Source organism: Natrix helvetica (assembly GCF_964273705.1).
Source record: "Natrix helvetica genome assembly, chromosome: 2".
Taxonomy (NCBI): Eukaryota; Metazoa; Chordata; class Lepidosauria; order Squamata; family Natricidae; genus Natrix; species Natrix helvetica.
The window spans coordinates 125,266,775-125,294,435 of NC_138552.1; the positions used below are offsets into that span (position 1 = coordinate 125,266,775).

The 27,661-nt window shown below is 40.5% G+C and overlaps 1 protein-coding gene across 1 annotated transcript in view; it reads left to right on the top strand.

Annotated features, from left to right (window-relative positions):
* TRAM2 (translocation associated membrane protein 2) overlaps positions 1-27,661 on the top strand; it is a 41,012-nt gene that overhangs the window by 3,476 nt on the left and 9,875 nt on the right. Inside the window, exons 2-7 of the mRNA XM_081943567.1 lie at positions 15,789-15,852; positions 20,834-20,943; positions 21,855-21,971; positions 25,260-25,318; positions 26,804-26,888; positions 27,352-27,422. Coding sequence (XP_081799693.1) covers positions 15,789-15,852; positions 20,834-20,943; positions 21,855-21,971; positions 25,260-25,318; positions 26,804-26,888; positions 27,352-27,422 — 506 coding nt within the window. The remainder of the gene's footprint in view (positions 1-15,788; positions 15,853-20,833; positions 20,944-21,854; positions 21,972-25,259; positions 25,319-26,803; positions 26,889-27,351; positions 27,423-27,661) is intronic.

The window sequence follows — 27,661 nt, forward strand, 5'->3', positions numbered from 1 at the left end:
CCTTCCCTGCCTCTGTCTGAACACGGATTTATTTTAACTGATCTCCTCTGGATCTGGACAGGGGATCAACATTACACATCAACATTATTATTATCCTTGTCTTCCATTAATTTTTCAATTTGGGAATCCCCGGAGGATTCTAAGAACATTGTTGATATGTGATCACTAGTAGCAAACAACTATGGCTGGCATGTGCTTTTAGAACCTTTGTTCCATGATTCATCATTTTTATTTATTATGAGAACAAAGATGCCAACAGCCTTACATTATCAAGATTATTATGGTTGAGTTCAGTTATTGAATCTTGTTATTTTATTGCTATCTAATGTACTTGGATCAGTCCTACTCAATATTCTTTGGAATCCGGAGAATTCTGAGAATATTCTTTAGTAATGTAATATTTAGTAATGATCTTTAGATCAGTAATGCAGTAGAAATTGACTTAGATATTAATCACCTCCATAGCAATAGTATTCTACAATATAAGAAATTGTATTCTATCATGTGCTGTTGTATAATACCAACAAGGACTAAAGAGCACCCTTTTGGATTTTATGCCTTGCAACCTTTAATTGAGCCTCTTAGATTTATTTAACTGCAATATTATATATGAACAGATCATATAAAACAAAATTTCAAATAAAATTATTATATAAAATTGAATGAAATGAAAAGTTATGCACATCATTATTTTGAACTATTGATTTTAAAACCTATTTAAAACTTTGCCGTAATGGGAGACAGTATTGCACAGCTGTAGAGTTACTAATAAAACTGTTCTGTCCCTCACATCTATATATCATATTTTTCGAAGTATAAGACGCACTGGAGTATAAGACGTACCAAGGTTTTGAAGAGGCAAATAAAAAAAAACTTTTTGCACTCTGCAGACCTCCTAAAAACAGCACGTGTTTCTCAAAAACGGGCACATTTTTTTTTCCAAAAAAGGGCATGAATAGCCTTTACGAGGCTTGTAGAGTGCTCCTTGGGGGTGGGGAGAGCAAAAATGAGCAAAAAATGGCCTGTTTTTCGCTCATTTCTGCCCTCCCCAGCCCCCAGGAGAACTCTGCAAGACTCCTAAAGGCTATGCACGGACATTTTGGTGAAGAGGGCGGGGTTTCAGGAGGCAAAAATGCTGTATTCAGTGTATAAGATGCACCTAGATTTTCAGCCTCTTTTTTGAAATCTTATACGTCTTATACTTCGAAAAATATGGTACCTAATTTATTTGGCAGGAGGACATGGAAGCAAGATTAGGACTGATATGGATGAAAAGATTTATTTAAATAATCTGTCCTCAAAGCATGAAAGTAAAAGATATTTTTTTAAGATAAAGAGTTGCTGATCCACTGCTATGATGTGTTCATGAGCTCTCTTTGATGCAATTAGATCTTTCTCGCCTTTTGCCTGTAAGACATTACTTTTCTTTTAGTGTATTTATTAGATTTTTATCCTGCCTTACTTTTAAGGACACGGTGGCTCAGTGACTAAGACGCTGAGCTTGTCTATCAGAAAGATTGGCAGTTTGGCAGTTCGAATCCCTAGCACCATGTAAATAGAGTGAGCTCCCGTTACTTGTCCCAGCTTCTGCCAACCTAGCAGTTTGAAAGCATATAAAAATGCAAGTAGAAAAAATAGGAACCACCTTTGGTGGCAAGGTAACAGCATTCCATGAGCCTTCGGCATTTAGTCATGCCAGCCACATGACCACAGAGATGTCTTCGGACAGCGCTGGCTCTTCGGCTTTGAAATGGAGATGAGCAACGCCCCCTAGATTTGCGAACAACTAGCACATACATGCGAGGGGAACCTTTACTTTTATCTTATTTTAAGGGGGTTAAATTGGTCTATACTATATTCTGTCTTCTTAGCTTTTCCCATAGGAACATTATGAGGTAGGATAGATTTACTGCCTCTTGATCAGGAATTTGGGGAGAGAGACAGACAGATATGAATTAACAAGTACTGTGTCCTGAAAGTTTGGGGTGGAGAATCCCACCCTCCATCCAAATCCATCGATTATATAATATTATCAGCTTATATTTGGTTATATCAGAGACAGTATTGAATGGTTCAAACCATGAAACATGAGCCCTGCTTTTTCTGATTTGGCTAAAAACCCAATATTTCCCTATTATGCCAATCTCTTTCCTTAAAATGATTAGAATAGTCACTTTACCGACAATGTATAGAGACACTATAGATTATATATAGACTCTCTATACAGAGACAGCAAAAGTGTGAATGTATCATGCACAGAGGTAGAAATGTTTTAAAACAACATGTCAGCAACAAGAACGCAGGAAAAATGTTAGAGTTTAAGGCCATAGGTTTTGGTTTTTTTTGCAGTTTTAGTTTGTCTTGTCTATGCCCTTGAAGTGCGGTCTGGAGTCAGACACTTATCAACTCTCCACCACACTGTCAGCTCTCCACATGTAATCAACTCAGTTGTGGCTTGGAGGTAGATGTTTTGGGTGCATATATTGTGGAAGTTGGAGCTGGCTCTTTTCTGGGTTGTCTGGGAGGATTTGCAAATCTAAGATGTATTTGCTTTATCCTTCTAAGAAAGAATGCTGATCCTTGTTGCAATACTGGCACTGGTCCCATAGGTGTGCATGTTAGTACTTGATCCCCTTGCCTTCCAAGATCTGCTATGACTCCCAGCATTCTCTGGTTCATTGGAGGCAACCAAGTTGCCTGGGGTGAGGGGTGTCTACTCTATTTACTTGTTTGATTCATGGGATTAAGGCATATGGATGATTGCCTTTTGCTTGTTAAAAAAATGAAGGGGGCACTGACCCAGAAAATGGCAGATGTCCTGGGAAAAGGCTTTTTTCTTCAAATGGCTTCTTGTCATGTGAGTAAAAAGACCTATGGTGTGGATTACACTACTACTATCACTTATGCAGGCTGATAAAGTTGCAATTAAAATCCCTGGCTGTATAATAACTATATTTCTTCACGTACTCTGTATGCACAGGTAGGAAAGCTCTGGCAGACTAATTTTAATCTCAAATTTGTGTTGTTTGGAAAGCAGCAGATGCATTCTCTGGATCTATATTGACTCAGGTGGTCTTCTATAGAAATGACTAACGGATTAAACTAAGCTGTGTTTTTAAAATTTTCATTCCACAACTCAACCTGTACTGTAGTTTTGCATGAGATGCTCATTTTGTGAAATGAGAGTCACATTGACTTTGGGAAGAGAGCAAACATAGTGGATGAGGCCAGGAAATGCCTAGATCTCATGTTCATTTCAATGTATTTCCATTTAAAGGGAAGTACTGTGGTGATACACACGTAAGGGATTTCATAATTTCCCCCTTTCTGTTACTTGTCCCTAAGGCTTTCTGAAACTCAGGTTGTGTCCTTCTATGTTAGAGTGCAGTGTGACCTTAGCCTTACCCTTTTCTTTTCTTTTTCCATTCCTTTTTCCTCCTCTTTGTTTCTTGTTTTGTTCTTCCCGTTCCTGTCCCCTCCCCCCCCAGCCCAAGAAACTCTCTTTATGTGGGAAGAAGGCCAGTACTACTGTAGATACAGGCTTGACTTTAAGAAAGGCTGGCTTGCTTTACTTCCCAAATCATGTCCACCTCCTCCTCTTCCTTCCCCCACCCCTTCCAGACACTTCTTTGTAAACCAAATGCACATTTCCCTCAGCCTTTTTTTCCTCTCATTTCCCTTCTTGAACTCCACTCTTGTCTGGTTCTAGTGCCGGTCCGCCTTTTGAGGCTTTAGCTGGAAGGTTCTTTTTTTGAACTTCAGACCATCCCAAATTCCATCTCTGAAACCAGATTTGGAGAGTTGTGAATGGAGACTTTCTCTCCCCCTCCTCTGCCTCACTGGGGCTCCTTCCAAGCGCTCTCTCCAGGCAGACCAAGGCCTTTTGCCTTGCTGTGCTGCCACTTTGCACAGAAATGCCAGGAATGCTGAGCTCCGCCTTCAACTTCCCAGCTTGCTGTCCCACTTGCTTTCCAGGCAAGGGAGGGGATATGGCTGTTGCGACACAAGCCTTCAGACTATCCTGGCTGGAGTCTGACTGCTCCGGCCAACAGTCCCTCTGCGAGAGGCTCAGTGGAGTCTGTGATTGAGAACTTGACAGTTAACATGCACACACACTCCTCCTGCCCGTCCCCCCGCCTCTCCATCCCTTGCAGCTCAGTGCCACGTTTCAAAGCAAACTGAGGTGAGAAGGGAGGGGGAGAAACAGATGGCTTTAAGCTTGCAACTTGGATAAATTTCTCTAAACCCCCCCCCCCTTCTCTCTCCTTCCTCTCCTCTTCAGTTCCATTCCCTTGAATTAACAAGCCATTACCAGTGGGCAGAAACATTAATGGTTTGAAAGGGGAGGGAAGAACAGGATCCTTTTAATTAGTGAGAAAACAGAGCTGGCAAAGATATTCATTCTAAAATCCTGTGCAGAAAACTATGTGAACTGATGTTGTTGTTTTTTAAAAAAAATAAGCATTAAGGATTCCAAAGGACCTTTTCTCTTTGTGAACTAGAATATTGATTAGTTTTGCCTTGTTTGCTTCTACTTGTACTAAAAGGAGATAAATAAGTTTCATTATGAGAAATGTACAGTGATAAATCACATAATCAGTCAATGAAAGGTGCTATTGATCTTGTAACTGTTTAAGCAAAATTTAGTAGTTTGTTGATCTTGGAAGATTACCTCAGTGTAAACTAGCCAATAAGTCAGTTGGGTGAGCTTCAGGAAAATACTGGGGTGCTTCTCTTTTCTTTCTGCTACATAAAGTACTAACATTTGGCTTAAAATGAGTCCCCACCCCATCTGCAACATGAGAGATCACATAGAGAAATGAAAGTACCGTACATCTCATTTCAAGCTTCTCAATTCTGTATTGGCTGAATGTTGTCCTGCTCCTATGTATGAGGAAACAAATCTTGCAAAATACTTTAAACACAAAAAGTTGCATAAAAGATAAATATTACTTATACTTTCCTTCTTTAAAACTGCACTATACATAAATGAAAACTCAAGGCTTCTCCAGATATTGGTTCTACCTTATCAGACTTCTCTATTATTTCAGTTGACTGTATTTGGAATCACAAAAAACTTATAAATGTCTAGAACTTTTGAGCCATACAGATAGATACCTTATGGAAGCAGAATTAATTCTATGTATATAAACTTCAGTTCAACAGACCATTAATGTTATGTCTATTACTACCAAATGTCTGTTAAATTCAGATTTTTGATATTTCTATCCATTTTACATAATTTCTGTGGCAACACAAATTAGTAGAAATGATACAGTTGTGCATTTGTTTAATTGTTAAATATACACTGTATAATTTCCATCAATTTGTGTTGCTAAGTCCAATAGTGTGAATTGATAAAAATGATGCAAAACTTTCATACTATTTTAGTTACAATTGACTTTGCCTGTTACAATATCTGCTAAATTGAGATCTGTGCACCAACAGTTTCTAATGCTTACATCCCTGTCATCCACTGGTGGGATACGATCAGTACGCCCCAATCCAGGTGTACCAGTGCCTGCTGGGAGCACCAGGTACCGTTCCGGTACGGTGCTCCAGAGGGCCTGCCCGCCCGCCGTCCTTACCTGTATTTGAACTGATCGGGGCTTCCATGCATGCGCACGGTGCGTACGGCGCCTGAACAATGCTCCGCCGAGCAGCTGGAGTGTCACGGAGCATCCCGGGTGGTAAGTACACATGCACGTGCTGCATGCATGCTGCGCTCATACATGTGGTGAATGCCCGGCCCTGTTGTATCGTACCGGTTGCAACGGGATCCGGAACCCACCACTGCTGTCATCCTTTCAAAGAAGCAATGTCATAAAAAGCACATTAAAAAAGTAAAAAATGCTAGGCCAAAGGAAAACGAGGTAAGAAAAAGAAAAAGGAAACAAGAGTAATGCATATCAATATAATTTATTTTATTTCTTTAAAACTTTTGCCTTTGTAAATCGTCCTTTCCTTCACCAGCTATATACACTACAAGTAGTCCTTAACATAAAAGCACAATTGAGTCCAAAATTTCTGTTGCTAAGTGAGACATTTGTTAATTGAGTTTTGCCTCATTTTATAACCTTTCTTTCCCCAGTTGTTAGGTGAATCACTGCAGTTGTTAAGTTAGTAGCACAGTTGTTAAGTGAATCTGGCTTCCCCATTGACTTTGCTTGTCAGAAGGTTGCAAAAAGCACACAATACTGCAACCATAAGGACACAATTGAAATTTATTGTATATCTTTTATTTGTTATAAATGAAGAAATATAAAAGTAAAAAAACCAGGTTCTCCAGAAGTGTAGGTGCACTGTAATATTAGTTTTTTTTCCTTTCTTTTTATCTGTATTTAGACGTATATGTCTATCAGGCGTGGGTTGCTGTCGGCATTACTGCCGGTTCGGTGTACGAAGAACATTAAAAAATGGAGGGTGGGGAATATGGTGCCCGGGCCGGAACACCGGTTCGGAGGCATGGCAGGCCTGGGTCACTGCCGGTTCCGGAAACCCAGTCCAGCAAATCACTACCGGTTTAGCCAAACCGGTAGGAACCCACCTCTGATGTCTATGTTTGTATTATTTGCATTTAAAAAATAATAATAATACTGCAACCGTCTTAAATGTGAGTAAGTTGGCAAGCTGAAATACAGGCAGTCCTGAACTTCTGAGAAGCAAAGTCAATGTTGAAGCCAGATTTACTTAACAACAGTTTGACTAATTTAACAACTACTGTGATTTGCTTAACAACTATGGCAAGAAAGGTTGTAAAATGTGGTTAAGTTAAGTAAAACTTAAGAAAAGTTTTACTTAACAGAAATTTTGAGCTCAATTGTGGTTGTAAATCGAGGACTATCTATTCATAAATTCTTGGGCTTTTTATTTTATAATGTAGTTCTTTCATTAAAAAAAATAGACACATCGTGTACTTCCGTCCTTATGGAATAATATACCAAATTATTGTAGGTCAGATCATAAATGTTTCATTTTCTCTGCTGATTTGATTAATAAGATTTTTGTTTTCCATTATTGATTACATTAAGTGGCCTATGATCTAGGCAAATATACATTTGGCTGTGTGGTCACCACCTGACTACTGATAAGGTGATTGATATATAGCCTTCACTGGAAAAATTGCGCAATTTGGAAGCTTTCCTGTCTCCAAGAATGATCCCCTTATCAAAGGGGCAGCTCTCGTGACAACATGTATTTTTCCTGTCAGTATTTACTTTTGTGACTTTTGTATTATTCTAGCAATCAAAACTAAATAAACTGAGCACTCAGGAATCCCCTGAGGCTGCCTTCATTGAACTGGATCTTTATTGATTATGGTCTTGCTTCTTCGCCCGTAGAGCTTTATAGCAGCAAAATATTCTTTATTTTGAACATAACTGTTCTTAACTCTGGATACCAAGGGTCTGTTTTCTTCTGTCCTTCAGGCTTATGGGATTTTGATCACTTCTGAGATTGACCCAAGTATTGCTTAATCTCCAGACCCTTCCCACGTTCTCTTCATAGGACAAACTCTGTTCTCCTCTTGGGGTAGTGCTCTGGCTCCCCACCCACCCCCTTAAGCAACCATTGTGCTTTGACCCTTGAGATAAAGACAGTCAATACATCTACTAAAGGCACAAATGAATCAAATTTATTTTGTATAACCAGGGACAAACTCTTTATCATGTGATTCATTAAGTCCAAGTTAACCCTAACCCCTCCAGTTCCCACAGCATGCCCATCTTCCAAGTGTGGCAGCCCTAAAGATCCAAAGAAAAAAATGACCTCCAGGACTGACACATTCCTCACATGAGATGGTAGAGCCTGCAAAATCGCTATTTCTGCTTCTGGTTCCAGGAAAGAAACTGTCATATGCTTGAGCTATTAATTTTGATAGCTGGTTATAATGGCAGTAGAGTGAATTTTGCTCTTTTGGGGAAACAGTTATCAAAGGAGATCAGCCAAATGCAATCTTTTAACTACTTTGCTATCACATATATACTGTACTGTAGTTTTAAATAAATAGATTAGGTATACATGTGATATAAATATATATTTATATTTGTCAACACATATTTGAAAATAATAATTTTCTCCAGTCTGAAAGCATGTCTGAAACAGGCATGGTCCCTTAATTTGGACTAAAGTTTTGCTCTGAAATCTAAAGTTTAAGAAAAAAGAATGTATATGATTTGAAGGCACTTCTCATACTTCTTTTTGGCTGATGCTTTGATTTTCTTGAAAACATTAAGCATCTTTTATCTGATGAAAAGACAGAAGAATTTGAGAAGCATGAAGGAAAAAAGGCTGTGTTGTACAATGGCTTTGTTTGTTTCAAGAGCATAGAAGTTCTGCAGAATCTCACTTTCTAACACCAGCTGTATTAAGATGTTTTATATTCTACAACATCCTTTCAACTATAAAATATTTCTCACATTGCCATTCAGGAAAATTCAGTATACATTATTGCAGCTAGTATTATTCGGTTTGAGTGTGGATGAAAACAACCTATTACTAGTATTAATGGCTACTAATGCTATTTCAAATAGCTGATTTAAAAATACTTCAATTATTCAAATAATTTCATGCAAAATTTGTTGGAATATTTCTAACTCATTCCACTTAAGTAATGAGATTATATGATCACAAACAATCTCCTCCCTCCCTCAGCTCTCTATTTCTATACGGCATGAATGAAAAGCAGTGCCCCCTCATGTCATCAACAGGTGCTGTTCTACAAGCTTTGATATGTTCCTTAGCTTAGATTCTTTTGCTTCAGTTGATGGTAGGTTGCTGTGAAAAAAGGTTATGCTGCTATTGGCGACAGGCCATAAAGCCTGTTGCCAATGCCCAAAATATAGTCATGTGACAGTGGAGGAATAAACAGCCATGGAACTCAGGAACCAGGTTATAAGTAGCTTTGGGATGGGGGTGTCTGTCATAACTTTGAATGGTTGCTAAACAAGGATTTCCTGTAGGTCAGTTTAGCCGTTTCTGTCATTGTCACAATTTATTCATGCATTGTGGGCTTTTCAATACTCTTCCATTCTTTTGCATATAGTCATCTTTCCATGGTTACCATATACCAGATCAACCTTCCATGAACTTTTCTAAATACATTATCCAAACGCCCCAATCACTCATTGTCAAAAGGGCAGCAGAAAGTTGAGGAGGTGCCATGGCCTTGAATGCAGAAAGTAACAGTGAGCTGATAAGCTGGGAGGTTGAGCAAAGCAACTGGGACAGCCTTTCAGCTTCAAAATTAATGTTATACAATAGGGATGTATAGATTTCCCAAAATTTTATCATATTCTTCTCATTGTTCATTTGTGTTTGGATTTTTAGAGAAGTTGTATACATTAAGATTAATGTATGATAGCAAAACATTTAGGAACCCTCATGATCCATCTTCCACTTTGGTTGGGCTATGTTAAGCAAAAAATGCTCTAACTGAATTCCACAGCCAGGCTGTGTTTCATCAAAGCATAGAGCAAAGCACAATTTTCACTTTGTGTACAGCCCAAGTGCCTAACTCCATGCACAACATTTTCCTTGTGCCTCAATGTTGGCTGAACTTCAGAAGATGTGGAGTAGCCCAGCAATATTAGGAGAACTCTTATAAGTAAGCTGAGAAATGACTGCTTTTTATTCAATTTGTGATGTTACTATTTTTTGAAACAATCCATTGAAAAAATAAAAATATATATAAGAAAGGCTAATAGTAGAAAATATTTAATTACAGAGTAGTTTTCAAAGAGAATTTTCTGGCCTGATAAGTGTGTTGGACTAATGGATTGTTTTTCTCTTTTCTTTTCTTTTTTCTTCAAAGTATCTGTATCTTATAGTTGACTGGCTGCAGCTGTGGGTCTCTGTTTCAAGTCTCTTATCATGAGAAACAATAATACTTTTGGAAGTGAAAAATACACACAAGCAATTTAATCAAAAGGTTTCAATAAATGTTAGTCATGTTTTTCTTTTGCAGTGCGTTCAAATGCGGCTGTGATCTTTGCTAGGAAAAAAGTTTCAATTAATTTAAAGAAGTAAAGAAGATTAGGATCTTACTGCCACATTTTATTACAGTGCTGATAGCACCACTAAATTCCATTTTATGTATTGAACTCTGTTGTGCTAGGGAATGGGGATTCCTAAAGAATATGCAAACCCAGCAGAAATAAAACATGGAGGTGTACATGCAACCACCACAAAGTGGCTGACATCTCATATGACCTTTGGGTTCTGTGCAAAACATCACCTAATCTCACAAATCATCAGTCATAGTGTCATTGCTCCCATATTGTTTGACTCTATTTCCTAATATATTTAAACCCCTCTGTTAAAACAAATGTAAGTGCCAAATTCCATATCTAACCGTAAGGCTCCGTCTTAGTTCCAGTACTCTTCAATATCTTCATAAATGACTTAGATGAAGGAATAGAAGGATAATTCCTCAAATTTGCAAATGACACTAAGCTTGCAGGAATAGCCAACACCCCAGAAGACAAGCTCAAGATCCAAAAATATATTGACAGATTTGAACAAGAACATGAAATTTAATGTGGAGAAAAGCAAGGTTTTACACTTAAGCAGGAAAAACCAACGCTGCAAGTACAGCTTAGGTGAAACCCTTTTCAAAAACAGTAACTGTGAGAGGGATCTTGGAGTCCTAGTGAACGATCACTTAAATATGAACCAATTGATGGAAGCTAAAGGAGAGAAGCAATCTGGAATTAAGGAGAAACCTCCTGACAGTGAGAACAATTAAACAGTGCAACAGCTTGCCTTCAGAAGTTGTGGGTTTTTCATCACTGGAGGTTTTTAAGTGACTGGACAGCTACTTGTCTGAAATGGCATAGGGTCCCCTGCTTGAGCAGGGGGTTGAACTAGACCTCCAAGGTCCCTTCCAGCTCTATTCTGATTTTGATTCTGATTCCTTCTTCACTCCTAGACGAGGTCCCTTTAATATCAGAGAGAATATGACCTTCCTCACAGATGATTTTTTCTTTCTTTCTAATACCGATAGATAGCTGAAGCAACTAAATATTCTTTGAGTGAAATGCTTTGTACAAAAATGCTGTCTTAAAAGTTATGCTTTTTTATCCTTCCTTGGGTTTAAAATAGCGTTTCTGACTATCTAAACTTGCTAGTTTCTTGCATTTCCTTCCGTTCCTTTCCAAATGGTGATGAAAGCTATGAAACGTTTAGCCTGGGTACACAATGTGATAGTGTCTCATTTGCCCCATCCAGCAGGGTCATTAAGAAAGAATGATGAGAGTTTAGTTTAACATTTAGATGATATAAATTTCCTCTTCTTGCAGTAGCCACTAGGTAATAGATAAAACAAATCTCTTTCCTGCTGAAAGCTGTTCCTTATGTTTGCATTTTTCTTCTGTTGTGCCATTTGTTCCATAATTTTCAACATGTGGAAGTCAACATTTCCTTATCAGTACTGTCACGAGTCTTGTTCTCCCAAAACTGGCTTTATTCCCTGAATAAAGAAAGCTTGAACGAATATAGGAAGCTGAGGCTCTATTTACAGAAAACTTTGACCTTCTATCACATTTCTATATATGGTCCAAATATGTAGATCAGTCTTTCCTCTGTCTAGACACCTTCCAGATGTATTGACTTCAACTGCTGGAATTTGATCAATGGTGATGCTGGCAAGGAAGTTCTGGGTGTTGAACCATCTGAAGCAGGGGTCTCCAACCTTGGCAATTTCTAAGACATTTGGACTTCAAGTCCCAGAATTCCTCAGCCAGCTTGTTGCCTGAGGAATTTTGGGAGCTGAAGTCCACAAGTCTTAAAGTTGTCAAGGTTGGAGACCCATGTTCTTGAGTATACAAGTGGGGCAGTTCTTGTGTATCTGATAAGAATGTGCCCACAAATTTGGGCAGTTGAGCAAATATCACTTGTAGAATTTTCTCCAGTTGTTTGGGGGCAAATTTGTCTATGGATTTTCCTTGGCAGTTTAAATTCAGTTGAAACTAATGAAATTGCAGTCACACTTAGGACTGTAATAGAATGTGGCCAGACCCAGTTTTATAACTTTTTGTGGCAATTCTTAAGGGCACACCGTGGTTGTTAAGTGAATGCCATTGCTGTAAAATGGACACTTTGTTTGCTATGGGACATTTTGGCCAAAAACAGGAGCAAATGTCAATTTTCAGCAAAAAATAAATAAATCATAAAGTATGGTCATGTGACCACGGAGGACATCCATTGGAACTTCAGAACTGGATTGTAAGTACCTTTTGCAGGGTCCATTGTAATGTTGAATGGCCACCAAGTTACCAGTCATAAGTTGAGGACTACCTGTAAAGGCCTGAAAGCGTGGCTCTACCAGTTGGCTTGGGGCACCAATGAGGGAATATTACACTGGAGATAATTGATGAATTACGATAAAATCCCATCTCTGCCCCCTCCCCAGCATCCTTCTTCCTCCCTCCCTATCTGTTAAATGCAACTTCACTTGGATTGTCATTTTTATTAATATTTGAAATATTTATCTTTTATGGTTTTATTGCTTTTAATGTTGTAAGTTGCCCAGAGTTGTTTTCAAGCAAGATGGGCGGCAAACAGATTTAAACAAACGAACAAACAAATAATACTGACCTTATGATTTGGTTTGCACCCTGAGTTGGGCTTAATCAGGGTTTAGTTACTCAAGACTTTGAAGTGAGTGCTATGGCTTTTCTTGACCCATACTAGGAAAACACAATTAGATATAATTTTTTTTAAATTTTTAACTGAATGAGATAAAAATTGTAAGCACATAAATGCTTCTAGGATGATGAGACCTGTTCAATTGTAAGGGGAAAGGTGCAAGTTTGTTTCAAAACTCCTTTGAATCTGTTCCCCCCGTCTCCTTGTAAAAAGGTTGGTACTTGAAACCTTGAAGAATTATATTTACAAGTGCAATTCCATCTTTTAGGGATAAGCTTCAAACATTTCACACAACAATATTATCATTTGCAAGCAAGCATCTTTTGGCTGAGGATGGCCCTTAAATACTGGTACTATTTATCTAAAGCAAATGTGTTTTTTTGTGATTAGTTCTTTTCAGGGACATTTACTTGGCAGGTTTGTAGTCTCATTATCTTTCTTCAGAGTTTGGCCAGTATTCTCTCCATGTACTATGTTATCTTCACTTTCTAAGTCTCTTTTTTGATTCAAGGCTACATTCAGATCTGTTGCGTTGAATCTGTATGGTTAAGCATAATAATTTATCTTTCATAACAGTTGTTATCTCCCAGATTCGAGGTCAGGTTGGTGAAGTCTGGAGAACGTATTTGTGTCCTGGAGATACGTTTATTAATGAAGTGCAGCCATCAGGAATTTGGAAACTTGTAGTTATCTGTTGAACTGCATTCCAGACCTTCGGGGAGTAATGGGAATACTTGGTTAATATTGCCAGGATAGCTAATCCCTTCCAATAAATATTATAATGTTTCTTTCATTGTTTAAATTTTGCAGGAGGATAAAGGATACAATTAGTAAACGGGATGTCTTCTTGTACATGCATGAAATGTAATTAAATATAATAGTTTAAATCAATTTCAGAGATGATTTAATTTAATTAAAGTGCTTCTGTGATTAACTAAAATTAGATAAGCGGTTTACAAACTTTTCGGTCAATACTTTTTATGCATCTATAACAAAGAAACTAACTTAAAATCTATTAACGTTTTAATAAATTGGTATTCAGAATTTACCACAAGTTTTCAACAATAATTATAAATTCAGGTGATGTACAAATGATGAGAAACCTCTGATAACTCAGATTATCAGACCAGTAGTCCTTGTAGTAATCAATTCTTCTAATATTCGTCAATATATCATGCTAGGTTTAAAATGCATGTATTTCAGAGACTTTTATATAAAAAGATCTGTATTCCACCTACAGGTAAATCATATTCCACACATAGGTAACATTTTGTAGTTCTGACCCAAAGCTAATTTCTAGGACAGAGCCAGTCTTATATGAATCATCAATTATTTGTATAGAGCAGCAAACTACATACTGAAGAAGACATTCCTGTTCAGTTGTTATTCCTCAGGCATTCCTAAAGGTTACAGTGGTGGAGGACAGAGAACTCAAGGTTGTAAAAACATTTCTTACAATCTATAGTTCAAGGAATCTACAGTATATTATTTCAGATGTCAACATAAAACCCTGAAGGCTAAAATTATATTTTGTTTCTACTACATGGAGTCCTTGACTTACCTTATGATGACCCCCTCCCAAAAGACAATTATGACCTACATTCAAAGATGCAATGGCTGCTCCCCCCCCCTTACATGATTGCATTTGGGGCACTCAGCAGTTGGCCCACATTTATGTCTTATGTTTGCAACATCCCACTGCCACATGAGCACAATTAATGACATTTCTTGCCAGAAACCACTGTTTATTTCTGGTTTCTGGCAAACAAAAAAAAAAAAGGCACCTTGAGGGCAAATGTGTTCACTTTTGACCATGGTATTTGCTTAACAACTGCTGTAAAAAAGGCCATAAAATTGGGCATAGTCGAGTGATGACCTGCTTAATGATCAGGATAACTTACAATTGTAATTCCAGACTCATTACGGTTGTAAAGCAAGGACTGCATATGTATGTGTACCCCAAGGCTCTGTTTTAGGCCCAGTACTCTTCAACATCTTCATCAATGATTTGGATGGGGGAATAAATGGGGAACTCATCAAATTTGCAGATGATACCAAGCTGGCAGGAATAGCCAACACTCCAGAAGATAGACTTAAGATACAGAAGGATCTTGACAAACTTGAACATTGGGCACTATCTAATAAAATGAAATTCAATGGTGAAAAGAGTAAGGTTCTACATTTAGGCAACAAAAACGGAATGCACAGGTACAGTATAGGTGATACCTTACTCAGTAGTAGTAACTGTGAAAGGGATCTTGGAGTCCTAGTGGACAACCATTTAAATATGAGCCAGCAGTGTGCAGCAGCTGCCAAAAAAGCCAACACAGTTCTAGGCTGCATCAACAGAGGGATAGAATCAAGATCACGTGAAGTGTTAATACCACTTTATAATGCCTTGGTAAGGCCACACTTGGAATACTGCATTCAGTTCTGGTCGCCACGATGTAAAAAAGATGTGGAGACTCTAGAAAGAGTGCAGAGAAGAGCAACAAAGATGATTAGGGGACTGGAGACTAAAACATATGAAGAACGGTTGCAGGAACTGGGTATGTTTAGCTTAAGAGAAAGAAGGACTAGGGGAGACATGATAGCATTATTCCAATATCTCAGAGGTTGCCACAAAGAAGAGGGAGTCAAACTATTCTCCAAAGCACCTGAGGGTAGAACAAGAAGCAATGGGTGGAAACTAATCAAGGAGAGAAGCAACTTAGAACTGAGGAGAAATTTCCTGACAGTGAGAACAATTAATCAGTGGAACAGATTGCCTCCAGAAGTTGTGAATGCCCCAACACTGGAAGTCTTTAAGAAGATGTTGGATAGCTATTTGTCTGAAACGGTATAGGGTTTCCTGCCTAGGCAGGGGGTTGGACTAGAAGACCTCCAAGGTCCCTTCCAACTCTACTATTGTATTGTATTGTATTGTATTGTATTGTATGTATGCATATGCGTAAGTATATGTATATATATAAAACTTTATCATTTGTAGGTTTCATTATAACAGTTCTCTTTCAGGAAAGCTTTTAAGGCCACTTGAGAATTTGGTTTAGCCTGAAAGGATGCTTGATTGATAGATGAGAAGAATTGTTGTTATGATACTGGAATGAAGCAAGCTAATCCAGAAATGTACTTTATCTTCACAGGTTACAGCCAAGACTGCCTTCTTGTTCATCTTACCTCAGTATAATGTCAGTGTGCTGACAGCAGGTAAGAGTATTTAGTCTACTGAATTGAAAATCTCTGCTTGGTAGTCAGCATGCTCTGGTTTCACTAAACTCAAAACCACAAACTGGCTTTCTATTAATTGTGGAGTAAAGTGTCTTTACTGTACATCTAACAGGCAAACATAAACATTCACATGCTGACACGTATAGATATGCACAAACATACAGAAGCAAGAAACTTAAAATAAAAATATTTTCATATTTATAATATAATCGGCCTTCCAGATTTGCTGGAACTATATATCCCCTAGTTCCCAACATAGTAGCTTCTAAACAATGAAGCCTTCATGTGTACCACAGATAATGAGTACTGTAGTCATTTTCCAGTGGGAGAGAGGGAGTGGTCACGTGTGGGTATTCTCAAAGCCTAATTGGTCCAAAGACTGAGAGTAAACTTCTAAATACTCCTGCCTTCCCTTCTAACCCAGTTTCCACTCAGTCTCTTGGTCCAAGCATTGCTGAGAATCATAGGTAGGGATATTGTTAGGTCAATCTGATACAAGGGTCCTAATCTTTTTGGGGAGGCTCTCGATCCCATCTTGGTAGAAAACAAGGATAAAAAGAAGGTTCTCCACTCTACGCTAAAAAGGCCGAGACTAGATCTCACCCTTACCGCAGGCAGACTTATAGGACCCCTGACTACGATCATAACCAGTGCTTCTCTTCTTTCAGGCCAGATAGGCAGTCATCCAGAACTTCCTTTCAGGACAGAAACCGGTACCAACACCAGTCCCGACGGCCCTTTCGAGGCGGAGGCGGTCACCCTTACCGTAGGGGGAAGTGACTCAAACCCAAGTCGTCCCATAGGCGGCCACCTGTCTCTCTATGCAGATCAATGGGACGAAATCACGTCGGACGCTTGGGTCAGAGCCACGGTTCGACACAGCCTCAGGTTGGAATTTCTCTCCACACCCCCGAACCTGTTCAGATCGTTCCCTCCGTCCCGGAGCATGGAGCGCCGCCGCCTGATGGAGCAGGCTATAGCCTATCTCCTGGAGATTCAGGTGGTGGAGGCGGTTCCCCCGGGGGAACGGGGCATGGGCCACTACTCCAACCTGTTTGTGGTTCCGAAGAGTTCGGGGGGCTGGAGGGCAATTCTGGACCTCAAGCGTCTCAAACGCTTCCTCATGTACAGGCACTTCAAGATGTCTTCCCTCAAATCCATTCTGCAGGGCATCCGGAGGGGAGACTTCTTAGCGTCGGTAGACCTTACGGAGGCCTACTTACATATCCCAATTCTGTCCGCTCATTGAAGGTTTCTGAGGTTTTCACACGGGGACCGCCATTACCAGTACAGGGCTCTCCCCTTTGGGTTGGCTTCGGCCCCTCACATGTTCACGAAGGTGCTAGCGGCACTGGCGGCACATCTGCGCTCCGTCCCAGTGAGACTCCAATGTTACTTGGACGATGTCCTAGTTCAGGCGGGGTCCTTCCATCAGGCGGTCGCGGACCTCCGTCTCACCATCCAGAGTCTGCAATCTCTGGGGTTTTCAGTGAACTTTCCCAAGAGCCACCTCTCTCCACACACATCCTACACCTGGGAACGGTCATAGACTCCAGGGGGGGTTCGTCTGTCCCGGGATCATCAGAAGAGTCTGCATCAGCTCGCAGACCTCGTTCACAAAAGTCAGTCAGTTTCAGTTCTCACGTTGTCACAATTGTTAGGGAAGATGGTCTCTTGTATAGGGATAGTCCCATGGGCCAGACTCCACCTCCGACCGCTTCAGTGGGAACTCATCCCCTTCCAGAGGGGACGGATGAGCAACTCTCTTCGGACTCTCTGGCTTCCGGCGGGTGTCTGATCGTCCCTCAGGTGGTGGCTTTCCCAGGCCATTCGGAAAGGTTGCTTCTTCTGGGAGGCAGACAGAGTGACCGTCACCAAGGACGCGAGCCTGTTCAGTTGGGGGGCCCTAGTGGGCTCCCGTTTGGCTCAGGGCAGGTGGACGACTTTGGATCTCTGTCACAATATCAATTGGTTGGAGCTGAAGGCGGCCCGGCTGGCCCTGCAGCACTTTTGGTCCTCGGTGGAGGGCCGTCACGTACATCTGCTGACGGACAATGTGCCACCAAGGCCCACATCAATCAAGGGGGGACCCATTCTCGGGCCCTCTGGCTAGAGGCACTAATTCTGGGAGCCTGGGCAGAGCGGCATCTGTTGTCTCTGGTGTCGGAGTACATCTCTGGCCTTTCCAATCACCAGGCGGAGTGGCTGAGTCGAGCGACTCTGGACAATGGCGAGGGGCAGCTCCACCCGTCATTGTTCCGGGAGATCTGTCAGAGGTTCGGCACCCCCCAGGTGGACCTCTTCGGCTCACCGACGAACTCACAGCTCCCGCGTTTGTTCACCCGCTTCCGGTCCAGGTCGGCGGAGGGCACAGACGCTTCTGGAGCAGGTGGCCCTTGGGCCTTTTTTATGCCTCCCCCCCATTCCTCTCATCCCAGGGACCCTCAGGAAGGTGGTAACAGAGGGGGCACGGGTCGTCGTGGTGCTTCCTTATTGGCCCAGGAGACCCTGGTTTGCGGATCTGGTACAGCTGTCGGAGGCTCCCCCGTGGAGGATTCTGCGGGAGGAGGTGGTCTTGCGGCAGGGGATCCTGATTCACCCGGAACCTCAGTGGCTCCATCTGACCGCCTGGCTCTTGAACGGCAGATCTTGAGGGGGGCTAACTTGTCATCCGGGGTCATTAGCACCATCGAGGCGGCTAGACATCCATCAACGATCTGGGTTTATAACTCCACCTGGGCGGCCTTTGTCCGGTGGTGCTCCCCTCTTAATATTTCCCCTGCCAGGGACACTGTTCCGAACGTCTTGGAATCCTTCAGAAGGGCCTGCAGGATGGGCTGTCGCAAAATACTCTCCGTTGTCAGGTGGCGGCTCTTTCTTTGGTCTTGGGGTGGGGTGGGGTCCTCTTCTCTCTCTCACGTCCCCCAGATTAAACATTTCCTAAAGGGGGCGGCTAATCTCAGGCCTCCCCTCATCCATCGGTTCCCTACATGGGACATCCCTCTTGTTCTCAGAGCCCTCACGGGACCCCCATTCGAGCCTCTTCGGTCAGTGCATCTGCGATATTTGTCCCTTAAAGTAGCCTTTCTTGTAGCAGTTACTTCGGGCCGACGAATTTCGGAACTAGGGGCTCTGTCGACGAAGGATGATCTCTGCTATTTTCATCAGGATAGGGGCGTCCTTCGTCTTGGTCCTACTTTCATCCCGAAAGTGAACACCCCGTTCCATTGGGCGCAGGAGATCGTCCTGCCAGATTTCTGTCCGGGACCCCCAACGATAGGGAGAGGCTCTGGCACCGACTGGACGTGTGTCGCGCTTTGCGTATTTATCTCCGTCAGACGGCGGAGGTCTGTCGAACGGAAGCCTTATTTGTTTCATTCCAGCCAGGAACGTTGGGGGCCAGGGTGTCTTCGGCCACCATTGGCCGTTGGTTGAGACAGGCCATCATGGAGGTGTACGGGGCGGCAGGGAGGCCGGCTCCATCAGGGATAACGGCCCATTCCACCAGGAGTGCTGCGACCACGGCGGCGTGGGCCACTAGGGCCCCTTTCAAGGACATTTGCCGTGCCGCTACTTGGGCGTCTCATACGCCGTTCATCCGACACTATCTTCTGGATGTGTTCGCCTCTGCGGATGCTTCCTTTGGTCGGAGGGTTCCTGCAGAGGATGGTGGCTGATACTCCCCTTGGGTCTTAGCTGTTTGTTCTATCCCTCCCTGGGACTAAGCTTGGGTATGTCCCACACGTGTCCCTCTCTCCCACTGGAAAAAGAACATTGGTCTTACCTGAATGTTTCTTTTCGGGAGGAGAGAGGGAGTGGTCACAACCCACCCTGGTCAGGTTGTCAAGCCCAAGGGGAGGTCTGGTGGTTCCCGGGGGAGGGTGTATTTTTCGGTTGTTTTGTTGTTTGTTGTTGTAGTTCTGTCGTTCGCCTTCGAGGAAACTGGGTTAGAAGGGAAGGCAGGAGTATTTAAGAAGTTTACTCTCAGTCTTTGGACCAATCAGGCTTTGAGAATACCCACATGTGACCACTCCCTCTCTCCTCCCGAAAAGAAACGTTCAGGTAAGACCAACATTCTTTTCCTCTATAAATCTTGTAAAGTGATCTAACATAGGGCCCAAGTTAGAAATTTTGTAAAAAAAAATATAAAAGAGAGATTTGAATGCATCTGTTCAGTGTCTAATAGCAGTTCAGTCTAGAATGAGTCACAATTCCTATCTAGCACAGATAATGAGTACATCATTATCTAACAATACAACATAACAGATTGACAACAAATATATGTGCCCTCAAATCTATGCAGGTAATCCTAGACTTACAATCACAGTTGAGCCCAAAATTTCTGTTCTAGGGAAGACACTTTTAAGTGAGTTTTGCTCCATTTTACAACTTTTGTTGCCACAGTTGTTAAGTGCAGCTGACTTCCCCATTGACTTTGCTTGTCAGAAGTTTGCAAAAGCTGATCACATGACCCTGGGACATAGCAACCCTCATCAATACATGCCAAGAGTCTGAATTTTGAACACATGACCACAGATATATTGCCACAGTCATAAGTGTAAAAAATGGTCATAAATCACTTTTTTCAGTGCCATTGTAACTTTGAGCGGTCAGTAAGCAGTAGTTGTAAGTTGGGACTACCTATACATACAAAATACTTGTAGATAACGTGAATGATCCAATGAGTTTTCATTTTGAACTAGTGAGAGCACAGGGCAAACCTGTGTACATTTCTGGTACCTGTGTACCTTTGGCTATGTAGCCGAAGTGATTAATATTCACAGGTTTAATTTCTGTGTCTTGCCATTATTAGTCTCTCTCTTTCCTTCTTTGGTTCTACTTCTTGGTATCTGCCTTGAAAAGCCTTGGTTCCTAAATGGTTGCTCAGCTTATTTTTTTATTATTATTATTTTGATCTGTCCCTCCCCCCCTCCCAAACTCCCTGTTTCCTTTCCTTTAGATGGTGAAATTGTTCTTTATCACTACGGGCTGAAGGATTTGGTGACAATCCTCTTCTACATCTTCATAGCAATCATTCTGCATGCTGTGGTGCAGGAATATGCACTGGATGTAAGTCTTACCTCGGGCTCCGTAGAAAACCTAAGGTGCATAAACGTTTGGCACAAACCTCCCCTTCCCTCCACCTTTCTAATCCTGTGTTATAACTGAGATTGTAAAGTAACTTTAAAGTTTTCATTTTGCATTGAACTTTATTGAAGCATGAGGTGGGCAGATGTGAATTTCCCCCTTCTTGAATTATATAAACTGTTCTTTTAACCTATCAGGGTCTTTGGATCTTTTCCTTTTTTTCCTTCCTTTCATTTTCCTTGCCTGGAAAGTCAGTTTTCTCTTTAGGCATGTTCCTTCTTGTTGGAGGGAGTGGGAAAGCTTTTCCTCTCTCCCCCACCGCATGTGGTGGGTGGGAGAGACTTTCTGGTCACAGCTGGTGTTTGCAGTGTCCCGTTTTCTCCATCCTGTCCATGGGTTGCTAGCAAAGATAGCTTGTTTGGTTAAAGGGAGGCAAAGACCTTTGTGAACTGCTCCAAGCATCTTCTGGTATGTTTGGTTACAGTTTAGAGGCAATTCTAAAATATACCGCAGCTTCTGCTTATTTCCAAGTGAAAGAGAGTTGCCACTGTCACCCATGATGAACACGCCTCTCTTTGCCCCCTTGTCCAAAATCCTGCATAGGATTCTGTCCCTGTCTCGGGAAGCCTGGGGTGAATAAAAGGGGGACCCTGTTTCATGTCTCATGGAAGGAGAATGACCAGCAGCAATAACAGATGCTGAATCATAATCCAGGTCAAAATGTTAGATCCCATTTAGATCTCCAGGTTGTTTACTTCATTTTCCCGAGCTAGTGTGTTTGCATACCAGTCAAGCTCTGTTCATGATTCTTCCTTGCCTTTTTCCTGGATAGTGGGGGTGGAATGTTTGTTATTTTTCTCCCTGCCTTTATTGATTTCTTCTTTTTTTCCTAGAAAATTAACCGTCGACTTCATCTTTCCAAAATCAAGCACAGCAAGTTCAATGAATCTGGGCAACTGGTAGCATTTCATCTTGCCTCTATGGTTTGGTGCTTATATGTAATAATAACAGTAAGTTACTTTAATCTATTCTTCCTTCCTTCCTTCCCACTCCCCATTTCCTCCTCTCCTCTCCCCTCCCCCTCGTAGAAACTGTGCTAGTAAGACTCAGTGCTACTACACACATTCTTTCTGCATTAGTGGCTGTTAATTTATGCAGAAAAAGAATGTGGCAAGCTATATCAGTTTTAAAGACATGATTAGAAAAGAACTGAATTTTCACCTTTCAAAACATTAATCAGAAAATGAATAATTTATAGAATAATAAAAACAATATAATGATGTATTGATTGAAGGAGTTCTTCATAGCCAGTGAAAATATTCCAGATCTGTAGGTCTTTTGTTCAGTAGTTACTGCTTGACTTTTTCCCCTAGTATCAAATATGGTATTTTAGACCTAAATTTAGCTTGCAGTAAATGTCAAAAATCCTTAGCAGAACTTTGCTGAATGAGGCTTAAATAATCATCTGTGTCAGGACAGTGATGAATTTGAGGAGAATGTCCATCTTCTGCATGGAGTTTGGTTTTATTTACCTAATTAAATTTAGGCATCACCCAAATCCAAATTAACTCTGGATAGCTCACAATACAAGCTTTTTCATAAGTTGGAAGCAGACATATTTTCATTTTGATACATCAACATTAAACATTTTTGGCAACAGTGATTGTACTATGTGGAATGCATCAGGAGCTATAGGACATGACTGGAGAAAGTAGAAGAAGCAAAGTAAAGGGTGGAGTATAAGTTCATGGGTGGGTTCCTGTACCACTTAGTACCAGTTCGCTTCGCACGTGCTTTGCTATTTAATGGAAAATAGCTACCAAGGCATGTCCACAAAAAGCCAGTTATAGAAATATTGAAAGAAGTACCACAATTAATATTATGCATGCTTCCAATTTGGATAAGGCAGTTGCAGCTATCAGAGGAAAAAGACAACTATAAAAATAAATTTTGCCAGTGATAAATGAGAAAACAAAAGAGAAAAAGGAAGCGAAAGCAGAGCATTTTTATTCTTTAAATAAAGTGCCCTTCTATTAATCTCAGCTCATGATGACCTCATGTACGTGTCCATGAGTTTTCTTGGTAATAGTGTAGAAGTGGTTGGTCATTAATACTTACTAGAATGTGTTCTTCATTTCCCTATCTCCCCTACAGCTGTAGGATTTTCTATGATCTTACATCTCAATACTAATCAGGTTCAAATAAAACCTGCTTCACTTTTCAAGATGAGCCAAGATTAGCTGTATGTTGCTATAGCTATCAAATTAATGCAGCTGCCCATTTCACAAATGTGTCTCTGGGTAGCATGCAATCATGTGACTCCAGGATACAGTGACATAATTGAGACTAGTTACTAAGTGCCAGAATCATGATGACCTTGGGAATACTATTCCCAGCTGCAATTATAAAGACCTGTTATAAATGCTCCTCATTCAGTGCCATCCTAACTTTGAACAGTTGCTGAATGAGTAGATGTTAAATGGGGACTACCTGTATACTTTGATGAGTTAGTTGAGTTTGATATTTACAGAGTAGATTCAGCTGAAGGCAATGGAAAGAGATGGCCCTGGCCTCTCTTACTAGTCTTGTTTGCAGCCAAATGAATGATAAAAATTGATATTTATTGGTAAAGCAATCAAGTGGTGAGCAAGCTTGCCAACCTCAAATAGGTCTGCTTTCTTTTCTTAATTTTTCACTAATTATTTGATGCTGTGTAAATACACTGGCAAGTTAAATGTTTTTGGCAATGGCTAGGAAAAGCACTTTAAAAGCAGCTATTATTAGTTACTACACTGCATTTATTATCATCATTCTATTTCTTATTGATTTAATTAGTTGAAGCAATGCTTTTGAGAGGAACAGCTGAGCTTCCAAAGGTCCTTTTCAAAATGAAGGAGGTGGGAGTGTCTGTCCCATTGCTTCCATTTCTCACACCTTCCAGTCCATCTGCCTTGAAAGCAAACAGGCTGAATGACTTTAATTTGTGGCTTTTGTAAATTAAGCTTTTTCCTTTCTGCACTTTCCACATGCCACCCTTTTATTTCTTGATGTCTTAACTAGGGCCTCTTGTTGCCTAAGAAATTGGCTAAAGCTGTTATTTGGCAAGTTATAGAATCATAATATTAGAAATTGGGATTGCTTCTGAGGTTGTACATTCAGTTCCCAGCAGATGGGTTTCTGGATAATTTAGTGTCTAGAATCTAGATTTCCAATCTATTTTGGGTTTTGCTTCTCCCCCTTCCCTGTTTTTGTTCTACACTGTGTTTATAGCCTGTGTTTATAGGGTAGAAAGAAGTACTAATGAGTTTAGCTCCTACTATGCTTTCTAAGAACAGAGTGTGCGAATCTTTTGCTAGATGAAACTGTGGGTTTTTCTATTCCCATTTTCTCTTTTTCCAAGCAGATATATGATGCTGCTCAAAAATAGGGCTTACAATTAGCAGTCATCTCCTTTGTTTGTTCCCAATGGGTAATCTGTTAGGAAAATGCTACTGTGACAGTCTTATTTGCTATCAGAACAAATGACTGATGATCATACAATTAATAAAAACTGCTTTATTCCTTCCTGTTTGATTGGATTACTTTTTCTGGCATCTGTATTATGAATTTACACAATGATCTTAAAAATGATGCCTGAAGACACCAGTGTCCCTTCAAACCTCTTCCTTGGAGCCTACCAGATTTCCATTCCACCTGTACAGTTAGAATCCAACCAAGATGGATTCACCTTTCCCATTTTTTAAAAACAAATTGACTTTACTTTTAAACCATTCAATAATAGGAATTTTCTGGGCTCTCAAAGAATGGCTAGACTCCTCACCTTTGCAGAAGGCTCTTTAGTTTTTGATACATAAGTTGACAGCCACTTGGATATCAGCGGGAATACTATCTGAATTAAGCAACAATTGGTCCTGAGGGCAACAGCTGGTTCCATCTTGCCTCCTCTTCCTTCAGCTTCGCCAATGTACTGGACTCTTGTTCTGGATCTTGCCTTTGGGATTCCCAGAATTGCCTTGATCCCTTGCCACAGTAATGGCAAAAAGAGGGCAGCCAGGAAGGGAGCTCGCATAAGCAGCCTGCTACTGCTGGAGACCACAAGTTCTCTCACCTGAGTCTGTGTGCCTTTGCCTCTCAGGAAAAGGGAGAATTTAAGAACCAGTTCATAAGAACCAATCCAAAACATCTAGATGGATTATCAGGATTGCTGATGATTACTATATCATGAGCCAGAAGAATTTGTGTCAGCAAAGATGTCTACTGACATATGTGTCTTCCTCTGATTTTCTTCCTCTCTCCAGGAAGGATACTTATCAAACCCCAAAAGTCTGTGGGAAAGCTACCCTCATGTTCATCTCCCGTAAGTATTTAATGTTTTGGTAATTTTTATTTCTACCCTTCAAGAGAGCAAAACCATTGTACAACTGAACAAAACCACTTCCTTCCTCTTGGTTATCTGAGGTCAGCAGTGAGTAATGGTGGCAAAAACAGGGCATTCAGGGCTTCAGAGCTTCTAAAGCAATCCTATAGCTCCCTCCTGTGAACAATCCCAAGATTGCAAGCACAAACCTAGCAAGCAGTTTCTTAATATCATTTCTTTGCCCTCCAAGAATTTGTCATGCTTTATATGTCAACTCCAAGGGGGAAAGTGTTCCAGTTAAGAATTTTATTTTATAGTGCAAGCAAAGAACTTTACAGGTGTTGTCTTCCAGTTGTAATCCTCCCTTGTTTGTTATTACTCTGGTAACTTTTTCTGGTGATTATTTTACCAGAAACCAAGATCCATATCACGCATTACATTTTTCCAAAACAGATTACTCTGCATGAAAAGAAGAGAGAAATTGTATACTTCCCTGTGTGTTGCCTAGTTCAGAAATAAATGTCTATGGTTTAACAGACATCTCTAACCATGTGCCTTTCATTAAATCCTAAAATTCAAGGAGCCACATTGCCCTCAACCATATCTGAAGCTCTTACTATTTCTCCTTATACTTCAAGGATTTTTAAATATTTTAAAAGGACTTCAGTATTTCTTTTGTGGGTAGAGGCAGCAGCAAAAAAGCTACTAGTATTTAAAGTCGTTAAGTTACTTGGCATTCCACAAATAAGTAGAAAGATTTTAACTTGTTCAGAAGAACAAGTAAGTATGATCTTACAAGAAGTAACATCTTCCTAGACTGATGACTCTTGGCTAACACTTATCTCTGGGACATGGATATCTTTCATTATTCCTACTGCTAAATATTATTAATATGCTTGGTTGCCATCTGATTCTACATGTATATCCTTTGGATACAGTGTGTGGTTTGAGACAGTGCTTATATTTAGTTCAGGGTTCCTAAAGTTTCTGTCCTATAAGGAACTAAACCATTGCATTAAATTAAAATTGGACTGCCACTAATGATGTAATTCCTGTTTATGATGTCTAGCAAAAGCTCATGCCCATTACATAGGTACACACCTGTTCAAGAATGAAACTTGCATCACTTCCTAGAGAAAGCATACTAATATAATGTGGATATGTGCTTCTCTGTATGTGGGATCAAAATACAGTGGGGCATTGCATACAATTTGCAAAAATAGCTTGTTTCTCTTCTGTTTCCATCATAGAAAGAAGTAATACCACTGGTTCTTGGTAATTTAATTACTTGGGAGTAGAGTAGGTATTACCAACTGCTGTAGGATGCTACATATTGATAGATAGTTGTTATATTCCAAAGTGAATTTGGAAATGTTGCTGTTTTCCAAAACAACTTCATAGCAGGTTGCTTCCTAAAGGGATGTTCATAACACAGTAGGAAGAACGGAAGAAATATGCTCAATGCTATTATTTGTTACATTCTAGGTTCCAGGTTAAGTTTTTCTACCTTTGTCAATTGTCCTATTGGCTGCATACGTTGCCTGAATTATATTTCCAGAAAGTGCGAAAGGTGAGTGCCAAGTCAAGGAGCTTTCTCTTCACTCTAAGATATGTTTCAGAGGCTGAAATAATTACCCCCAAATTCACTATTACAAAACTGTTCTTTCTCCAGATAAGACCACTTTTCCACTTACAACAGGGAGCTCTGATATTAGTCCATTAGCAAGTTGGTTAGATAAATGCAGAATCTGCCAGCATGGCAGAAAATACAGGGAGCTGGCTCCCCTGCTCCTGTAGCTGAGATGGAAAACAAACTGCCGGACAGAATCATTCTCCTCCACTCAGCTATAAGGCTACCATGATAATTCACAGAATCAGGTTGTACAGAAGATTTGAAAATGGATCCTTATATTGCTTATAAATAATCCTGATTCTAATCCCCAGTTGCTTTGGGAGCACTTAAGATAGTGCAAATATATACAACCAGTTTCCTGTATTCTTCAAATTAACACTGACTTTTCCTTATTTCCTAGGAAGAAATTCCACGTCAGTTGCAATACATTACCCTTTATCTAGTGCATATATCAGGAGCATATCTCTTAAAGTAAGTGTTACTGAGCACTTTTACAGTATATGTGGTACCTGTCTCAATAGTAGTAACTGTCCTAGTGGACAATCATTTAAATATGAGCCAGTAGTGTGCTGCAGCTACCAAAAAAACCAACACAATTCTAGGCTGCATAAACAAAACGATAGAATCAAGATCGCATGAAGTGTTAATACCACTTTATAATGCCTTGGTAAGGCCACACCTGGCATTCTGCATCCACTTTTGGTCACCAC